This window comes from Humulus lupulus, chromosome X (genome assembly GCF_963169125.1).
Source record: "Humulus lupulus chromosome X, drHumLupu1.1, whole genome shotgun sequence".
Lineage (NCBI taxonomy): Eukaryota > Viridiplantae > Streptophyta > Magnoliopsida > Rosales > Cannabaceae > Humulus > Humulus lupulus.
The window spans coordinates 244,255,033-244,268,179 of NC_084802.1; the positions used below are offsets into that span (position 1 = coordinate 244,255,033).

The window sequence follows — 13,147 nt, forward strand, 5'->3', positions numbered from 1 at the left end:
AATATATTTTTATTTTTGAGTATAAAAAATTTAAAAACAAAATTTTTACCAACGCAACTGTTACTTTTACATTTTTTAAAAAATATTAATAAATAAATAAATGTACACATTATCACAATACGTTTTATTTTTTTATCAAAAATTTAATTATTCCAAAAAATTTCCTGACTTATACACATAAGAGAAAAATAATAAAAGAATAAAGAGGAAATCATAAGTATTACTTTGTTACCCAAAAAAGTTCTCATTTTATAATGTTAACATGGTTTAGTTTTTTTTTCTTCAGTAAATAAATATATAATATAAATGAATGAAGTATTTCTTATTAGCCGAATTTGCACAAGTGTCACGAGGGATCCATTCTTGCAAACAAACACAACCTAACATCATACACAAGATCCTAGTTGTAAATAAATTGTTACTTTTGTATAGTTATATCTTTTGTTAAATTCAAATAATATAAAACTCTTTTGTCCAAAATAAATAAATAAATAATATAATATAAGAGCTGTAATTACTCTTCATGAGTTTGTTCCATAGACATAGTTGTGTTCTTTTATAATAGGGAGAGATTGGAGAATCAAGCAAACCCAATATAGAGATAAAATGATAATATTCAAATTAGGAGGAAAAAAAATCATATATAAACATTGATTTTATCAAGAAAAAATATATTGATTTTATTTTAAAATATAGGAATGATAAAAGCTGTAAATGAAAACTATTTTTGTCCTTTAAAAAAAAAAGAGAAAACTATTTTTGTATTCTTACTTTGAGATAAATGACAAGAAGAGGGATTGGGTGAATAGACAAAAAAAAAAAAAAAAGCTGAAAGATATTTTGAGTTTTCATTGTACGACGTGGCACAATACGATTGGCTAAGACACCTCATTAGGCGTGGCTTTGTTAAGAGGATCCAACTCGCGTCAACTTTCTGACTAATACGGTGCGGTTAATTCAAGTTGGATATACAGTACAAATAAAACAAATTACAGCGACACTACTCAACGTAACAGCTCATTCTCAAATCTCAACGTCACTAACCAATGGGATAACGCCACGTGGTTCACTCTACGCCTCTGCTCTCGTTTTGTTAACCCAATTTTTTTTATTGACAGTTCCAAACCATACGTCACAGTCCTGTTCTTACGACTTTAACCTGCTCCAGTGCTCAATAACTCCACCATGGCTTCCCTCGGGTAAAACCCTCAAATTTGCAAATTTATCAAAATCCCCAAATATTTCTCTCTATCTTTCTCTTTCTCCCGGGCTACCCTTACGAAGTCCGATCTGCGAGAGGAGGAAATCGCTGTAACTGGTACTCGGATAATTTCGTTTGCTATTATAGGAGTAGTTGTTCTTCACCGTAATTATATTGATTCAAAGTAATTATGTGTATGTATTTGTAATTTTTCAATGATTTGCTATATATTTTATGAAGGAATTGGGATTTTTGTTTCTAGTGTGATCTGGGAAATTTTTGTTAGAATTATTATTATGTGATGAGCAATATGGGAGGTATGTTTTCTACATTCCCAAATCGATGCCCTAAATAAAATGTGATCTTGGATTGATTGTGAGCATTAATTGATTGTGAAATCTGTTTTGAGCATTGATGATGCTTACATTATGTTTACAAACTAAAAATTTTTAGTTTGGACGCGACTTGATTAATTTCCTTGGTAGGGTTTTTGATTGCGGAGAAGGGCTATTTTGGTTGAAGATTTCGGTTTCGTTTGTGGAGGTGATTCAGTTTTAGAATTTTTACTAAAGATGAAGAACGTTGAACGTGTAGCAAATTTGGCTTTAGCAGGTTTGCCGTTTCTGCTTTTCACGTTTTATTATGTTATTTTGATTTGTTTTTTTCGTGGGGGTGATGTATATTCTTTTCGATTAGACGTAAGCACTAATTTATATAAGCTTTGTAAGTCACTGGTGCCATTGTTAGGAAAGTAAAAGATCTGGTATCACTTGTTAATATAAATAAGATTAGTATCCTTCTTTCACCTTGGAATCTTTTGCACCAGATCTTCAGCCTTGCTTATCATGAGGAAAAATAAGGTTTATGCAACAATGCAATGCCAAGATTTAGAACTGTTTCTAGCATTTGATGCCAACTTTATGAAGTATTGTCTTGAACTTTTGATTAAAGAGGTGAGATTGTTTGTAAGAAATGAGAGTTATGCAAAATATGGTGGTGAAATTCTGTCTCCTTGGCATAAATAACTGTACGACTGTGGTGAAGCAGGAAATAGTTGCAACTTGATGCCATGATGTGCACCTATTTGTTTCTTTATTGACTATATGTCTTTGTAGAAGTTCTGTGGAAGGGTTAAGTGAGAAAAGATAAGAATAGTTAAAACTAAAATTATTTACAGTAGTCTGGTTCCCATTCTTATGCTCAGTGGTATGGACGGTTTTCACTCTCTGTGACTCACCAAGCATTAAATGTTTCTGCAGGTTTAACATTAGCACCACTTGTTGTGAAGGTAGATCCCAATCTAAATGTTGTTTTAACTGCCTGCCTCACTGTTTTTGTGGGTTGCTACCGATCAGTGAAGCCAACGCCACCTACTGTAAGTACAGTAACTATGTTTTATCTTGTATGTGAACTTTTTTAACAAGCAAGATTAAATTTTTATGGTGGATCTTCACTGGTGCAGGAGACAATGTCAAATGAACATGCCATGCGCTTCCCCTTTGTTGGGAGTGCGATGCTGCTATCGCTATTTTTACTCTTTAAGTTCTTATCCAAAGACTTGGTTAATGCTGTATTGACAAGCTACTTCTTTGTTCTTGGGATCATTGCTCTCTCGTATGTTCTATTGCTGTAGCATCCGTCTGTCCTTTTCTAACTTGTTATATCTTTTTGTATAACTAAGGGAAACATTTTATTGGCCTTATGAGATCAAATTTGTTTTGTACAGGGCAACATTGTTACCTGCTATTAAACGTTATTTACCTAAGCATTGGAACGAGGACCTTATTGTATGGCGTTTCCCATATCTCTGCTGTATGTAATCCTTTTCCTTGTTATTTTTGAATTCTCACACTAAATAATTATCTGTGGAATGTTGAAGTTAATTTGTACTTTGTGCCTGGCTAATCATATTTATGCATTTTGCTGGAGTCAACTTGTTGGACAAGTATGATCTCATTTTTCTAATTACCTATAGATTTGGTTGCCATGATTGGGAGAAACTTTGATTCTTTATTTCTTCTTTGGGTGGTTCTTTTCCCTTTCCTTGTTGGGAAGAAGCTTCTTATAGTTTTATATAAGATCTCTTTGAATGTGCCAAAGTTGTTTTTGTTGTCTTTAAAATGATTCTGCCTCCATAGTTTAGCTCTTACAACACTTGATTTCAATTTGAACTAGTTGACATTATCTCACTGTATTATGCAGAATAATATTTTTCCTTACACCTTTGTTACACAGCTTTGGAGATTGAGTTCACAAGATCTCAGGTTGTTGCTGCAATCCCTGGAACCTTTTTCTGTGCATGGTATGCTTCACAGAAGCATTGGCTTGCTAATAATATATTAGGCCTGGCCTTCTGCATTCAGGTTTGCCACCTTACAGTCATTTGATATGATTCTCGTTTTTTGTTGTCAGTACATATGCAATCATCCTTTGGTTCTATTTTTGTTGTTAAACAACTAGTTATCTTATCACCCACTTTCTTTGTTATATCTTGTTTTCTGTATACATAGGTGATATATGTCATGTAAATTAATTTTTTCTTAGTATTCACTGTTACTTTTGTGTTATGAAAAGGTTTGTTTAATTATTTTTTTTCTTCCTTTCATGTGCAATATAACTATTAAGTTAATGTGCATCGTGCTCATAGGATTAAAATTTTGTTATTTGCAGGGAATTGAAATGCTTTCTCTTGGGTCTTTCAAGACTGGTGCTATCCTCTTGGTAAGAAATTGGACTCATGAATTATAATAATTAGTTAGTAGTTGCTATGTCTCTTTTGCTATGGTTGCTTGGCATAAATTTTAGCTTATGTAATTATCAATTCAGCATGCATGGGTTCTTGCTGTGAATCATTCTTGTCATTTCATAATATAGCGTCCTAAATAGTAAATATGTTGAATTATCCTTTTTATACGAGTGTGTTTTAGAAGTTTGTTGTACTTTTCAACCTGGAGTTTTGCTTATAAAAATATCATAAACCTTTAGGTCTGTCTAGCCAATTAAGAAACATATAAATTTTCGTTTTATGATACAAATATATGGATGATATTTCTTTTACTTTTTTTCCCCTTAAAATTTCATAGTTCTCCATCTAATGTTATGCAGGCTGGACTTTTTGTGTATGATATTTTCTGGGTTTTCTTCACTCCAGTTATGGTTAGCGTTGCAAAGTCTTTTGATGCTCCTATAAAGGTTTGTATTCCAACTTAGTCTATTCATTTTCTGACAAAGATATATCTTCAGATGCTCTGACCACATCCTACATTTCATGGCATCCTTGTTCCCCCCCCCCCCCTGCAGCTTTTGTTTCCTACAGGGGATTCTACACGCCCATTTTCTATGCTTGGACTTGGTGACATAGTGATCCCTGGTAAGATATGTACTTTTGCTGATGTTATGATAATATTTTCTACATGACTTCATTAGCTGTGAACCTTGGGGTACTGTTACTCCGTTATATATGCATAGCAGTAATAACAAGATATACCATTCCATAAAATACAGAGATTATTGTTTTAGGATTTTTTTTTGGTAATATTAGAATTTGGAAAATATCTAGTATGGTTGAGTGGGTTGTGAGTAAGAGATCTGGGTGTTCAAACCCCTGTTTTGGCTATTAATATGGGTAACAGCTAACGTTTTCTTATAAAAGTAATTGATAATCCAAGAAGAAGAACATAAGTCCAGATGTTACTACTGCCTTCAAAGAGTGTAGTACGGAAATTTATATTAAACAATTAATGTATTTCCTTGAAAGTGTAGGACAAGTGTAGCACAATTTGGAAATTTAAATGACAAAGGAAGTCACCATCTGTCAACTTTAATGGCATGTTTATTCATGGGTGAATGGGAATCTCATCTGTATGGTATTGATTTCTATTCATTTGTTTACTAAAATTCGGAAGGAACGAGAACAATAATTTAAAAAGCATTTTTAAGCCTTAGGCGTTTTATTTTTGTAAATATTTAATTGAAAAAATTATCCTATAATATTTAATTGAAGAAAATATTTCTAAACACCTAAAGATATCAAGGATGATAATTTAGAGTTATAAAGTCTCGTCAAACTTAAACATGCATAAAATGTCTCATAAAAACCATACATAGCATAAAATATCTCGTAAAACTAACATATGAGTCTCATAAATTGTCCAAAATTGTAAAATAAAGATAAAAGTTTTTTTTTTTTCTAAAACTAGAATACTAAATTCTACTATCCTAGAACAACTTAAGTAGTGGATGGCAATGGCTGCTTCTTTTTTTTATTCCTTGTGTTTGTTGAAGAGGGGAGTGGGTAGCTTCTAAAATTAAAAGTTTTACTTATTTTTTGTTTAAAATAGTAACAATAATTCTTGCTCTTTTTTTACTTTATTTAATTAAGCACTTAAGCCTTAAAATTAGGAAGCCCAAGTTTGTACTTTAAATGAGCGGCCCAATTTGAACGGGCTAAAGTTATTGGTCCGAAAGCCCAATTTTTAGAAAATTGAGGGAGGCGTATGCCTCTTTACCCATCCTCAAGGTGGGAATTCTGATCGCCTTAATTTGAGGTGTGCCTCAAAAATTCCTTTTCAGTGAATGAGAATGCTTCTCCCTCCAATCACTTAAGGAATGCCATTACTTAAGGTGAATGAGAATCATTTGCGTGGTAATGAATAAATGATAAATGATTCCCATTCATATGTTTATTAAAATGAGGAATGAGAGAACTTGGTGGGATAAGGGGGAAAATAATGAGAATGCTTCTCCCCCAATCATCCAAGGAATCCCTTTACCCTCAGTGACTTTTATTTTCTTTGAAAAATTTCTTTTATTAAAAGTAAAAATCACAAGACAATTTTTCCCTATAGAAACTATCTCACCAAAATACTAATTTATTTTAATTAAATAAGTCAATTTAAGAACCCCAATTATGTAAACAACATAAAATGATTCTAATTATCGTTCTAGTTAGTTTTAGTAAACAACACAATGCAAATTATGATTTTAATTATTCTATAATTTATTTCTATTCATTTTCCCGTTAGTTTATTCCGATTATAGTTTAGTTAATGTGCCATCAATGACTTCTATTTCTTTTTATTTAACTTTTTTAAAATCAAAAATCAAAAACACAATTTTGTCATTTAAAAATCCATCTCACTCAAATACTACTATTATTCTCTTTATTAAAAGACAATTTAGTCAATTTTAATCATTTCGATTACGTTTTAGTTATGTAAACAACATAAAATGATTATGTGTCTCTTTCTGGTCAGTTTAAGTAAACTAATTCCCATTCTTCTCTACTTTAATCCCATTCTTTTCTCCATTGAATTATTTCGATTTTAATTACTAGTAAACTTGCCATAAAGTTAAGGTGGAAAATGATTCCTGCATGCACAAAAGTTTATATTATGACATCTTGTTGCCTAGCTTTCTTTTCACAAAAGTATCAGATGTATGTATAAGATATATACATGCATGTATGTATAAAAGATACACAAATATAATTACCCATATGATTTGTTATGCCAAGTTGAAGTACTAGGTAAATACTAAAAAACAACCTCCTCTACTATCTTCACACTAGTAATAACAAGTCATTGATTCTACGCATGATTTGTGCTTTGGGTGTTTGACATTGTTCCCTTGGAAAACTTTGCTTTATTGAAAGGCATTGGATAATGTGCTATAGGGTAACACAATGGGCCCAAGGACTGGAACCTCATGCTCTATATTTGTTTGTAGCCCATTGATGAAAGTAGAGTCCAAAATTTGTTCCGATATCCCATCCAGAGACGATGCGAGAAGTTTGAATTTTTTACGATACTCCCGTCCGGGGGAGCAAGGAATTCACGATACATAGAACCAATAGGAAGAGGTCGAAATCTTCTCACCATTTGAGTCTTCAGATCATTATAGGTCATAAAGGGTCGCCGTCAGTGTTCCCTCTAGAACCAAATCAGCGCCTCTCCCTCGTGGAGCACCTTTCTGCCTTTAGAAGCCATTGGACTAGGTTATCACCATCAAGGGAGGAGAGCTCGATTCTCCTTGGTAGGATGTCCCATCGTGCAGCCGTGTGAGGCACACGATACCCACCAGAGTCTGAGCTCCTACTGCCCACTTAAATTGGTCCACTGAAATTGGTCTTCTAGACGCGAGCAACCGTGGCCCTTCACCCACCTTAGCCACTTTACCCGATGTTGTGAACTGGTCGGGACCCTATACACCGACTTTGGTTGGCGTTCCTCTTGTTGTTGAAGAAATAGGTCAAAGCGATTAACAAAAAGTGGCAATCCCTTGTTCCAGAGCAAGTAACTTCTTTAGTTCCTCAGTTATGGCACCGATTTCACATTGCATTGTTGACACCCTCTCTTCCACTGCTTCTACTCGTGTTTCTATATTGCTTGTCATGGGTTTCGATCACAGAGGACGCCAATTGATAACTAGAAAAGTAATTGGGAAATAAAGGGAAAAACTTTATTGAAAAACCAGAAAAATAAACACTCCCAGGATATTCTAGAGACTTGTTTCTCTCTAGCCTAGGGCTCAATTACATCAATCCAAGCATGCCCTAACCCTTCCCATCTCATCCTATTTAATCCCCTTAACTTTTCTAGCAAATTTGAAATTAAACTAAAACAAAACAAATAAAATAAGTAACTAAAACCACCAATTTTCCCTAAATGTTTCATTCCAAATCTGTCATTAATCACCATCTCTCCCTAACATAGATGTATAGGCAGGTGGTGTATCATAATTTTACCCCAACTGCGACAACGACCTCGCAATGTCAAGATTGCTCTTGCATGAAAGGGTCGAGCGTTCAAGCACAATTAATGTATGTTACTTTAGCATTGTAATTTGTAACTATTGTGATTATTTCATTAGTTAATGTTCGTAGTGGTCACCATTATGTTCGAATTATGTAGTAACATTCACCTACTACTCTATAAGTAGAACTCAATAACAATTTTAGCAGGCTCGATTGATAATAAGGAAAGGAGAACGCTATTTTGACTGTGGACGTTAGCTCGACCCTTTCTTGGCGCTAGGAGGGCTCATTCGAGGACATTAGACAAAATTCAAAACTAAAGAAAATTCTTGCAAAATACATATTTTTTATTCCAAAAAAAAAATCAATGAACCAGTAGGAGGAAAAGTAGTCGGCTTGGGTTGCTTACCAAGGGTCAAAACGAGGAGAATGATGAAATTGGAGAGGCACTGCAAAGATGAGGACGAAGACGAGGCTGGCGACGCATCACAAAGTCGGGCCTCGGATCAAGCTCTAAATTGAAATGGATTGTGGCCTTGGATTCTTACTTGAGAAGGCTTGCTTGCGCCCATCACAAAGTCAGGCCTCGATGTCTCCTACATTTTGCAAACTAGCGCTTGCGAGAGAAGGGCACAAATAAAGGCTAAATGGAGGTGCTTGCGTATGGAGGCATGAACATGAGAAGACCAAATGATCTTGTAGATCACAGTGTCACAAGACCCAATTGCACGAAGCAAGTACAATGTCGACAATGGAGATGCACGAGGCAAGGGAGGTGGATTGACCTCGCACAGAAGCAAGGCCTTGGCATAGATGGTAGTGGATATGGTGGTGATCAGTTGAGAGGGGAGGATCGAGGAATGTGGTGGTCGTAGAAGCAGAGGGTCTCCATTTGGTACGGTGGTGCATGGAGGCCAGCGTGGGAGTAGAGATGCAGAAGGGAGACCAAGCGTCACCCATGGTGTTCGTTGTTCCATTGGGTTGAGGAACCTTTATGGGCACCTTTATGTTGTCAAAATGACTTGTGGAGATAACCACGAAGCCCAACAAAAGAAACTTATTTTGGGCCTTGGGTTGGATTTCAAAGGAAGGCAGGCCCAATTTTATTTTTCAATTAGTTGGCGAGCCTAATACATGAAGAAAGAGTCAAAGTAGGACCCAATTGAAGACCTCCCAAGTGCATGGGCATTTAAAATATAAATATTTGTGTATATATACAAGTGAAGAAGCATGGGCGTGGAGTACACCTCCATGGACGGGCCCATTCATTCATTTTTAGGTGAGGACATAGCCCCCAAAGGCATGCCCATTTCATTTTGGGTGGAGATTCATTTTGCTTTTGGGCAAGGAGGTGGACACCAATAGGCTGGCCCATTTTTGCTAACTCTAGGCATGGATGTGGTCTCCAAATGCACGTATATAAAAGCTCCCAAAGTGCAAGCCCAAATAGCTCCCAATGCGCAAAATGCTCAATTACGTGAGAACAACCTTGCGACCAAAATAAATGAGTTTGCTAGAAGCGACCTATTATTACATCAACAATGATGAAAGCAACTTCTCGCCAAGTCAAGAAATGTGGGCAGCGACAGTGCGCCCATCGTAACGAGGCCTGATCGACTTTTTAGTCAAGGCTAACGTAAATGCTTAGATACTTGTGAATAGTTAGCGTTAGGGGTGTTTGTGGTGCGGTTTTTCTCTAATTTTTTAGACCGCACTGTATATGTGATTTGAGCAAAACTGCACCACGAAAATGCGGTGTGGTGCGGTGTGGGCGGTTTATACCTATGACCAAATAATTTAACAATTAAATATTATAATTAATAAATAATCATAATAAATCTCATAACCATAGAGTTTTTAACAAAATAACTAAATGTACATTAAACTAATAAACTTTTTGCAAAACACTAATAACAAAGAAAAAATGTAATGTAGAAGTAAAGATTTTAGTTGATGAGAAATATCTTTAGATTGAAGTAGAATATGTGTTAACATGTTATAAAACATTATATATTTTACTCTATAAATATTTATGCATTAATTTTAAATGTGGTAAAAAAGAAAAAAAATAAAATAAAAAGTTAATATATATAATGATGCAGTGTGGTTTGAACATCATTTATAAAATTTAAAATCGCAAGTCGCACTGCACCGCGTGGTTTGACAAAAATACAAACCCAACTGCACGGCGAAAGATTCTAAACCGTAAATTGTGGTGCGGTGTGGGCGGTTTTATGAACACTCCTAGTTAGCAAAGACGTTTAAACTGCTACCAATGTGCGAGCCAAAGTGCTCCCTACATGCGAGCTTTAGTTTCAAAAATGCTCCCAAAGCGCGAGCCCAAAGTGCTCACATATCGCTAGCTTTATTTTCAAAGAGCTCCTGAAGCGCGAACTCTATGCTAAAACAAGTTCCCATAAGTGCGAGATTGATATACAAGTAAACAAGCTTATTTCTAAACCAGTGAAAGGGAAATAAGCATACTCCTACAAATGTATTTAGTTCTCTAGGACAAAGCAAGCTATCCTGAAGTACTAGGGGCTATTGTTATAGGGTAATTTTACCCCGGCTCTTTGAATGACTTCGCAATATAAAGATCTCTCTTGCATGAAACGGTCGAGCACATGCACTATTAATATATAGACGCTACTATAGCGTTGAACTGCTGTGATTATTGTATTCATCAGTATGGTCGAATTGTTTTGTAACGTTCACCTACAACTCTACAAGTAGATGAACTCAATACCGAATTTGGGGGGCTCGAATGATAATAAGAAAAGGAGAACACTATTTGGACAGTGATTGTAGGCTTGACACTCGAGCTGAACCACTATAATCTCTCGTGTCATTTTCTTTGTTACCTTTTACAATTCTTTCACAATTCACATGAGTTGTTGGTTGACCAAAAATCGCCAACAACAACTGATTGCGTGCATCTTTATAATTTGAATAATGAATCCTTATGCAAAATTTTGAGGTTTCTAAAAAATTGGTTCAACTATGTGAATTTTCCTTCGCAATCTTGTTTATAACAGATTTAGATCCTGTGCAAAGTAGTCAATATCATTTTTTTCTACAATCAACATTTGAAAATATTAATCGTTAGGGCCGCATGATATTTTTGTACTTATTACTTACATATCTAGGGTGTTTGTTTTCTCCTTTCAGGTATTTTTGTAGCCCTAGCTTTGCGATTTGATGTTTCTAGAGGGAAAAAGGGCCAGTATTTTAACAGTGCGTTTTTGGGTTACACAGTTGGTGTGGTTCTTACCATTGTAGTAATGAACTGGTTTCAAGCTGCACAGGTGACCTTCTTCCCCTTGTACATGAAATGCTGTGTCCTCGTTGTCAAATTCATTCTTAAATCTATGGCTGGCTTAACACCAGTGATAGTTCATAGCGAAGGTCATTGCTTTTATAATATATATTATCATTTGATCTCCTGCATGCCCTGACTTGATTCTTTTTATTTGCTTTCAGCCTGCACTGTTATATATTGTACCAGCTGTTATTGGTTTCCTGGCCGTACATGTTGTATGGAATGGTGAAATCAAACCGGTTTGTTCACTTATCTTTTATGCTATTTCCATGCCTTAATGATTATTAAATACAAAAACTAGATCTTAGTAGACTTTATGGTATCAAATGTGTCGTATGCTTTGACGATCCTAGGGTTCAAAATGTAATTTTATAGGATTTTCCATAGTTGATTTATTTAAAAAACTTACTAGTATTATTTCATTCCCGAGTTATTACCTTTTATATAGTCAAGTTTTATTATAGAGTGATGGTAGTAGAGACTAGAGATACAAAATTGTACAGCAAAACTTACACTCATATTATTAATTAAAGATATGCCACACTAATACAATTGCAAGTGAATTTGAATGTGTACTAATTACAAGTTTCTTTATGTTATGATGTTTCAGAGTCCCATAACAGTTACAAAATTCTCATTCTGATTCAATAGTGATTGATTTGTTTTCGAAGTTGAAAGATACTGATTTGTTTACATCCCATGGTTTATACAGTTGCTGGAATTTGACGAGTCAATGGCCTCGCAAGAAGATGAAGGTGACAAAATTTGCAAGAAAGTGGAATAGTTTGAGAAGCTCAGAACCTAAAACTTTCCTACTTAGATGAATACTTCTCTTTTTCTTTTTTCTGAGGTCCCAAAACGGCCTTTAGAGCGCATCTTGGCTAATTTATATGCTACTCCATACCCATGTAACAGATTTTTGAATGAAGGAAATAATATTTTCAGCTCATATAACCATGCTAGCTTTAATATATACATATTTTTTTTATAAAACCTTTATTTGGTCAAATAGAAGAAAATGGTTCAAATCTGTTTCACAGTTTTCAAGTTTTTTCATTTTTCTTTTAATAAAATAAAAAACAATAATTAAATAACAAGTAGAGAGAGATTCATTGTAGGTCAATTTTATTTATCCTCGTTTTAGAAATCCATGCCGTTTACTATACCTAATCTTTATGTAGTTTTTTCTAGTGAATTTTATGGTTTGCTTTGTTAAAGCGTCGCCTTCTCTAATTTTTATCATTGTTATTATTTTTTTTTCTTTCTGGACAAGAAAAAGGATCTCATCTCATCTGTGTTGAAAAGAAAATGAGCTGGGTAGGCCAGAACCATGAACTCACCCGGTGAGGCATTGATTAGAGGATTCTATTATTATTTAAGAACATGATCCGTAACGATAAAATAATAATAATAACAAAAAAAGTACGAAAAGTGTATCAGTTAGCAGTTGTTAAGTCCATTGCCATTGTTGAGGAGTTCGAATAAGAAAAAAGGCGGACTCGGAGCCGGAATTTTAATATTGAGGAAATTCATGCTTATTTAATCCTCCAACTCATCCTCTTCTTACTCCTAACACAACTCTACTTTTTACACTATTTGTGCTCTATCTTTATTTCATATCCAATCCAATACACCAATAATCACACTAAAAATTATATTCTCTTACAGATATATAATACTCGTTTTATTTTATTAATTAAATTCAAATAATTTTTTAGACTTTACCAATTATATTGTACTTCTTTACTTTATGATAGTTTTTATATATAATATATTTTTAATTTTTGTGTCATCAAATTTTTGATGTTTAATATTATTATTTGAGTATTGTTTAATTTAATTGAGTTAATAACTAATTTTAATTTATTATGTA

The 13,147-nt window shown here is 34.3% G+C and overlaps 1 protein-coding gene across 1 annotated transcript; it reads left to right on the top strand.

Annotated features, from left to right (window-relative positions):
- The first annotated feature begins 1,127 nt into the window (after positions 1 to 1,127).
- On the top strand, positions 1,128 to 12,228 carry LOC133807179 (signal peptide peptidase). Its single transcript, XM_062245350.1, has 12 exons — positions 1,128 to 1,318; positions 1,687 to 1,813; positions 2,461 to 2,576; positions 2,664 to 2,815; positions 2,928 to 3,013; positions 3,437 to 3,564; positions 3,872 to 3,922; positions 4,307 to 4,393; positions 4,502 to 4,571; positions 11,124 to 11,260; positions 11,436 to 11,513; positions 11,987 to 12,228. The coding sequence occupies exons 2-12, from the start codon at positions 1,774 to 1,776 to the stop codon at positions 12,056 to 12,058; spliced, it is 1,017 nt and encodes a 338-aa protein (XP_062101334.1). The 5' UTR covers positions 1,128 to 1,318; positions 1,687 to 1,773; the 3' UTR covers positions 12,059 to 12,228.
- The last annotated feature ends 919 nt before the right edge of the window (positions 12,229 to 13,147 follow it).

Bases quoted from the DNA above. Each gene is read 5' to 3' on its own strand.
- LOC133807179 (XM_062245350.1), top strand. From the start codon at position 1,774: ATGAAGAACGTTGAACGTGTAGCAAATTTGGCTTTAGCAG. The intron at 1,814-2,460 runs GTTTGCCGTTTC...ATGTTTCTGCAG, and splicing joins AGCAAATTTGGCTTTAGCAG to GTTTAACATTAGCACCACTT. The intron at 3,923-4,306 runs GTAAGAAATTGG...AATGTTATGCAG, and splicing joins AGACTGGTGCTATCCTCTTG to GCTGGACTTTTTGTGTATGA.